Raw genomic sequence first — 7,217 nt, 5'->3', positions numbered from 1 at the left:
CTTGACACTTACTAGCTGTGTGACCCTGGGCAAGTCACAACCCCAATTGCCTCACCAAAAAGGAAAAAACAAACAAACAAAACAGAGAATGAAAAACAAAGAGGAGAAAGTGGTCAACAGTATCAAAAACTGCAGAGAGGTCAAGGGGAATGAGGATTAAGAAAAGGCCATTGGATTTGGCAACTAAAAAAATCATAAGTAACTTTGGAAAAGAACAATTTCAGTAGAATGAAAAGGTCAGAAGCCAGACTCTTAAGGGGTTAAGACAGGAGAAAAAGTGGAAGCACCTTTTATAGACAAGCCTTTTCAAGGAGTTTAGCTACAAAGGGCAGAAGAGATGTAGGACTATAGTTAGCAGGGATGGAAGGACCAAGTTAGAATCCTTTTTCAGAGGAGACATGGGCATGTGTCTAGTCAGTAGGGAATGAGACAGCAGACAGAGAGATTGAAGATCAGTGAGAGTAGGGATGAGAGGGGAGGCAATCTGTTGGAGGAGATGGGATAGAATGAGATCGCTTAGAGAGATTAGCCTTGGTAAGAAGTCAGGCCACTTGATCATACAAAACAGATATAAAGGAGGAAAGAGTAGCAGAAGGTACCTGAATGAAAGGAAATGTGGAAGAAAGGTAAAAAGGGAGTTCATGGCAAATGGCCTCAATTTTTTCCATAAAATATGAGGTGAGTTTTTCAGCTGAGGAGATGGGAGGAGGGAAAGCTATGAGAGGTTTGAGGAGGGATGAAAAGGTTTGGAAAAGCTGCTGTGGAGAGTGGGATAATGTGTTAATAAGACAGGTATAAAAGGATTACCTAGCAGCAGTGAAGGCCCAGTTGAGGATTTGTAGTATAAATTTATAATGGGACCAGTCAGAATGGTGTCACGATTTTCTCCACCTTTGTTCAGCAGTACACATACATGAGCAAAGGCAATGAATGGTGGCACTGATCTAAGGCTGAAGCTTGGCTGGCTATAATTGGCGGCATGATAAAGGGGCTTGAGATTCAAGAGAGTACAGCATAGAGTTGAATTGGTTCACCAAGGAGCCAAGATAGAGAAAACAAGAGTCGTTAGAGTAGGGGGAGATGGCCTGGTAGAAAATTGAGGGATCAAGGGATTGGAGGTCAGGGTTTGGACAAAGGAGTGGGGTTATGCAAGGGAAAGTAGTTGGAGAAGTGAAAAGCCGATAGATTGGGGTTGGATAAGGATATTTCAGAATTTTTAGAACACAGAGGTAGTACATTTGTAGGCGATGGCAAGATCCAGGATATGACTATCTATGTCCCGCTGGCACAAGATGGAGGAGTAGGTCATGGGAAGTGAGTAGGTTGGGTAGGGTATTTGAGATATAAGTACTGAGGACAGGAACCAATGGCTTAGGTGCCCCTAAAGCCTCTCCTCCCCCCATCTTGGCCATCAGCTTCCAGAGTCATATCTCCCTCACATTTGCTATCTTCCCTAGATTAGATTTTATTTCCCTTTGAGCTTATTCAGCATGATTAATACACAGAGGAGCTATCTTATCTATAATGGAGAGATGGTAATGCTTATAATTGCCCTACCTCACAGGTTTGGGGTAAGAATCACAAGAGAATAATATATTAGAATACCACGTAAATGTGAGCTGTTGTCTTAATATGCTCAGCAGATGTTTTTCTCATGAAAATCAGATTTTGGCATACCAATTCTTCTGTGTTAAGATATTTATTTACCCACATCAAAAATACTTTTTCTTTATCGCTTATTGACCTCTGGTAGACAAAGTTTGATGAAATGAATCAGTAAGCACCTACTATGTGCTAGCTAAGCACTGTACAAGGCACCAGGGATACCAAGATACAGTGAAACAGCCCCTCCCTCAAGAAATGAACATTCTGTCAGGGGAGACAGTATGTACATCACAAATATGTACAAACTAAATATCAGCTAATTTGAGGAGGGAAGCTATGAACAGCCATATCAAGAAAGGCTTCATGCAGAAAGTGGCACTTGGGCTGAATTTTAAAAGAAACTAGGGATTCTAAGAGGTGGAAATGAAGAGAATACATGCTAGACCTGGGCAGAAGCATGGAGATGGGAGAGTGAGTGTGAGAAATAACAGGAAAGCCTGTCTGGCCTTTTGCCTGGACAGTTGAAAAATCTTCCTAATTGGTCTAGGTGGCACAGTAGATAGAGTGATGGGCCTAGAGTTAGGAAAATCTAAGTTCAAATCTGGCCTCAGACAATTACTAGCTGAATGACCCTGAAGAAGTGACTTAATTTGTCTGCCTCAGTTTCTTCAACTGTAAAACAGGGATTATAATCTATCTCCCAGGATTGTTGTGAGGATCAAATGAGATATTATTTGTGAAGCACTTAGCACAGTACCTGACATACAGTTTGTCGTCGTTCAGTCATTTCAGTTGTGTCCAACTCTTCATGACCCCGTTTGGGGTTTTCTTGGCAAAGATACTGGAGTGGTTTGCCATTTCCTTCTCCAGCTCATTTGACAGATAAGGAAACTGAGACAAACAGAGTTAAGTGACTTGCCCAGGGTTACACAGCTAGTAAGTTATCTGAAGCAAGATTTGAACTCAGGAAGAGGCGTCTTTCCTGACTCCAGGCCTGGCATTCTATCCACTGTGCCACTTAGCTGACCATATAAGTAGGCACTTAATAAATGCTTGGTTCCTCTCAAAAGAGAGGAAAAATCCTGGCCTCAAGTTTTTCCGCTCTTCAATCTATCTTTCGCATAGTTGCACAAGCATAGATCTCACTGTGTTAGTCCTTTATTCAGTATATTCAACACTCCAATGGTTCTCTTTTACCTCTATGATAAACACAAACCCTTCTTGCTTAGAATTTAAAGCCTTTCACAATGTGGCTCCAACCTACCTTTCCTACCTTGCATTCACTGGAGTAAAGTCTGCAGTGTCATTTCTGATGGCCTTATAGACATTCATAAACTGCTTATTTTATTCCATGGTATCCTTGAGGGCAGAAACTTTTTTCATTTTTGTCTTTTTATCCCCAATATCTAGTACAGTGTCTGGTACCTAGAAAGAAGCAGTGCAACATAATGGATAATACACTGGACTTGGAGTCAGGCAGACCTGAATTTGAATCCTGCCACAGACATTTACTAGCTGTGTAACCCAAGGCAAGACACTTAACCTCTCTCAGATTTCCAAATCTATGAAACAAGTTCAATTATAGCACCTATATCCCTAGGTCACTGTAAGGATCAAATAAGAATAATGTATGCAAACCTTCAAGTGACATATAAATAGCAATTATTATTAATAGATGCTTATTGAATTTAATTTGAGAGCCAGAGCTATATTTCCATCTTCTATATATCAATGAGAATGTTCTTCAGAGCAGAAAGAGGAAGGAAAACAGTGATTACTAAGAACAAATATAGGTTCGTGAAGCAAGTCATTTCCATTTTTGACAAAGATACTAGATTGATAGATTAGGGAAATTCTGTAGGCATAGATTATCATATACCTGCTATGTACTTTTGTCACAGACCTTTCTAGATTTTAGTAAGGAACATAACATAGTCCCTTATGATTTCCTGGTTTTAAAAATTGTAAATCTGAGCAAGATTACAATAGGATAATGTGGATTTATAGCTAATCAAATGACCAATGTTAATTGATTGATGTTAACCTGGAAGGAGATCTTTAGAGGATTGCTACAGTGATCAAACCTCAGACCTCATTCTCTTCAATATGTGTTATCAATGAGAATGTGTTTATTATATTACAAAGCCTTAATCATCAAAATGATTTTGTATTGGTTAAAAAAAGAAGTAGAACAAAGTAGGTACATAACATACCAAAAAAAAACCATACAGGGTAGCATAGTGTTCAATAAGTCCAAGGCCCCCAGTTAACAGAGGGAAAGTATCGCTATTTGACAAAAACTGCTGGGAAAGAAGTCTGGCAGAAATTAGATTTTGTCCAACGTCTTATACTATACACCAAGATAACCTCCAAATAAATATATGACCTAGATAGAAAAGGTCATATAAACAAATTAGAGAAGTAAAGGAGAATTACCTTTCAGATTTATGGGTAGGGGAAGAGTTTATGACTAAAAAAAGTAAAAGAGGATCATACAAGGTAAATGGATAATTTTTATTATATAAAATTTAAAAACTTTTGCCCAAGCAAATCGAATGTAGTAAATATAGAAGGGAAACGGGTACCTAAACGGGGAGATCATTACAGCAAGTTTATCTGATAGAAGTGTCATCCATCTGTATAAGGAATAGATTTAAATTTATAAGACTAAGAGCCAGTCAGACTAGATAAGTAAGCAGTTTTCAAAAGAAGAAATCCAAACTACCAACAATATGAAAAAAGTGCTCAAGATCACTAATAATTAGAGAAATGAAAATTAAAGCAACCATGTAGTTTTGTCTCAAACCTATCAGTATCAACAATGACAAAAAAAGAAAATTATGAATGCTAGAGGGGCTATAGGAAAACAGGTACATTTGTGCACTGTTATTGAAGCTCTGAATTAGTCTAGTCATTATGGAAAGCAATTTAGACAAATGCCTAGAAACTTACCAAACTGTGTATATATACCCTTTGGTCCAGCTATACCACTACTAGGCCTATATCCCAAAGAATTTTTTTTTAATGCTGAAAAGGCTTTATATATACAAAAACATTTGTAACAGTTTTTTTTTTCATTCTAGCCCCAAACTAGAAATCAAGGGGGTAGCATCCTTTCAGGGAATAAATAAACAAATTGTGGTCTATAAATTGATGGAAATGTGACATAAGAAATGATGAAATTGACAATTACAGAGCAAACTGGGAAGACCTTTATGAACTGAGAGCAGGACTAGGAGAACAGTTTATACAATGATAATATTATATGAAAAACAACTTTGAAAGACTTTGGAACTGGGATCAAAACAGTGACAAACTGAATCCCAAAGAATGAAGATGAAATACCTCACCTGACAGAAAGAGATGATGAACTTAAAATGCAGAAAGAGACATTTTTAGACATGGCTAATGTTGGAATTCATTTTGCTAGACTAGGCAGCTATCTGTTGAGGCAATTGGGTTGTGTTTGCGTGTGTTTGTGTTTGCTGGTGGGGAGGAGCAGTAGGGACAAAATAATTTTTTTTTTAAAAAACCACTTTTTAACCTGAAAAGTAAAAATAATTTTAAAAAACTTTAAGTATGCTTGAAAATGTTTCAGTTAATGTAAAACTGGGAGGCATGAACAGGAATGATGAGGTAAATCTGTCAGGATCCCAAGAATCTTGACCCAAGCACCCTTTAGATAGTAGGAGCAGGCCCAGAAAGTGGCTAAAGGAGATAGCTATCACTGATCTCATGACCCAGTCTTTATGATCTACCTTGTGATGTGCACACAAAAGTCTTAAGTGAGCTCTACTCACCTGGCTTCTCTTTGTGCCCTTTCAAGACAATAGGAACCTAGAACTCGTTCATCTCAGATATCAGGTCTGACCAGGGCTTATCATCATCCTTCTAAACCCTAACCTCTACCATAACCACTACTCATTGTCTCCACCCAGCAGAAGTTTACTACTTGTCAGACTTTTTGTAATACTATTCAGATACAGTTAATCCTTTTCAAGCTCTGAGATTTTGTGATTCTGTGATTGCCAATATCCCATGACCTCTTTGACAGGGATATATAAGAAAACAGGAAAAGAGCTTTGAAGATGACAAGAATTATACTGTCACTGACCTGGTGATATAGAAAGTTATCATTACCCAACCCTTTGATATGTGACTTCAGGCAACTTGTCAAATAGCCTGATACCAAAGACCTTCCCAGTGATACATGTGACATGAAGGAGAAACAATGAAAGCTACCCAAGCAACCAGACACACTGACTCTCTCTCTCTCACTCTCACATACACACACACACAAATTTTTTTAAGATCAGCATCTGCTGGTGCTATTTGGTTATAAATGATGGAATACAACCATTTGAATAGTCAAAATTATGGGTGACTCAAAGGGTAATGGAAAGATTCAGGGAAAGCTTAAGTAACCTGCCTCATATTACCAAAGATGACTCATGGAAATGTATGCAAAAACAAATCATTAGCAAATGTAATATTAAAAAAGGAAAAAGAAAACATGAATCAACAGAATTACCAATGATAAATAAGAGAAATGAATATAATTAGGGAATACTATGTGACCACTCTTCTGTCTCCTTTGCTGGATACTCCAGGGTTCTGTCCTGGGCCCTCTTCTCTTCTCCCTCTTTACTACTTCACTTGGTGATCTTATCATCTCCCATGGATTTAATTACCATCTCTATGCTGATGATTCTCAAATTTACCTTTCTTGCCCCAGTTTCTCTACTGACCTTCAAATCTCACATCTTCAACTTCCTTTCAGATATCTCAAATTAGTGTCCAGTAGACATTTTAAATTTAATATGTCTGAAACAGAACTTACTATCTTTCCCCCAAAACCCTGCCCCACACCACACACACACACACACACACACACACACACACACACACACACCCCTTCCCTATTACTGCAGAGGAGTTGTAGGGGGTGTTCTGGAGGACTAGCACCTCTGGTGTGAGGACTTGCTGAGCCCTTTTCAGGGCTGTTCATCCACTTTTGGGGTCCACCAGATTCACCCATCTCTCCCCTGTGGCTCCAAGAAGCTGTGGCTGCAGCTGGTAGCTGGTAAACCTGGTAAGCCATCTGGGCAGAAGGGCTAAACTAGATTGCGGGTAACTGACAGGCCTCAAACCCATGGGTGAGTTAGGGGGATGTCTACCTCAAGCATGTGAAGACTTCCCCGGGTAGAATAAGCAGATGAGAATAACTTGTTCCAACGACCATGAAGGCAGCTTAGAGCTTAGAGCTTGGGTCAGAGATCAAAGATGCCAAGGTCATTCACTGCATCCTGGGCCATCACCAGTTGTCTTGACTTTTTTTTCTGCTACTGGACTTTGATGACTTTGAAAGAGAGAGTGAGGCTGATGACTTTGTGCTCCTCTGCCTCACTTAAATCCAATTCACAAACAAGTCAAGGCATCACCTATGATATTATTGGTCCTCTCTGAAAATGAGGGTCAGTATGCTGAGTGAAGTGAGCAGAACCAGGAGAACGCTGTACACGGTAACAGCCACATTGTGCGATGACTAATATTGATAGACTTAACACTTCTCAGTAATACAAGGATCTAAGATACCTCCAAAGGCCTCATGA

At 39.1% G+C, this 7,217-nt stretch overlaps 1 protein-coding gene across 1 annotated transcript in view; it reads left to right on the top strand.

Annotated features, from left to right (window-relative positions):
- NEU1 (neuraminidase 1) overlaps positions 1 to 6,723 on the top strand; it is an 18,388-nt gene extending 11,665 nt beyond the window's left edge. Inside the window, exon 6 of the mRNA XM_027876670.1 lies at positions 6,634 to 6,723. Within this exon, the coding sequence (XP_027732471.1) occupies positions 6,634 to 6,723 (90 nt within the window). The remainder of the gene's footprint in view (positions 1 to 6,633) is intronic.
- Positions 6,724 to 7,217: the final 494 nt, after the last annotated feature.

The sequence above is a fragment of the Vombatus ursinus genome, unplaced genomic scaffold (assembly GCF_900497805.2).
Source record: "Vombatus ursinus unplaced genomic scaffold, bare-nosed wombat genome assembly UNPS02014811.1, whole genome shotgun sequence".
Taxonomy (NCBI): Eukaryota; Metazoa; Chordata; class Mammalia; order Diprotodontia; family Vombatidae; genus Vombatus; species Vombatus ursinus.
The sequence above is the reverse complement of the archived record's forward strand: the minus strand, read 5'-3'. Positions and strand labels throughout refer to the sequence as shown.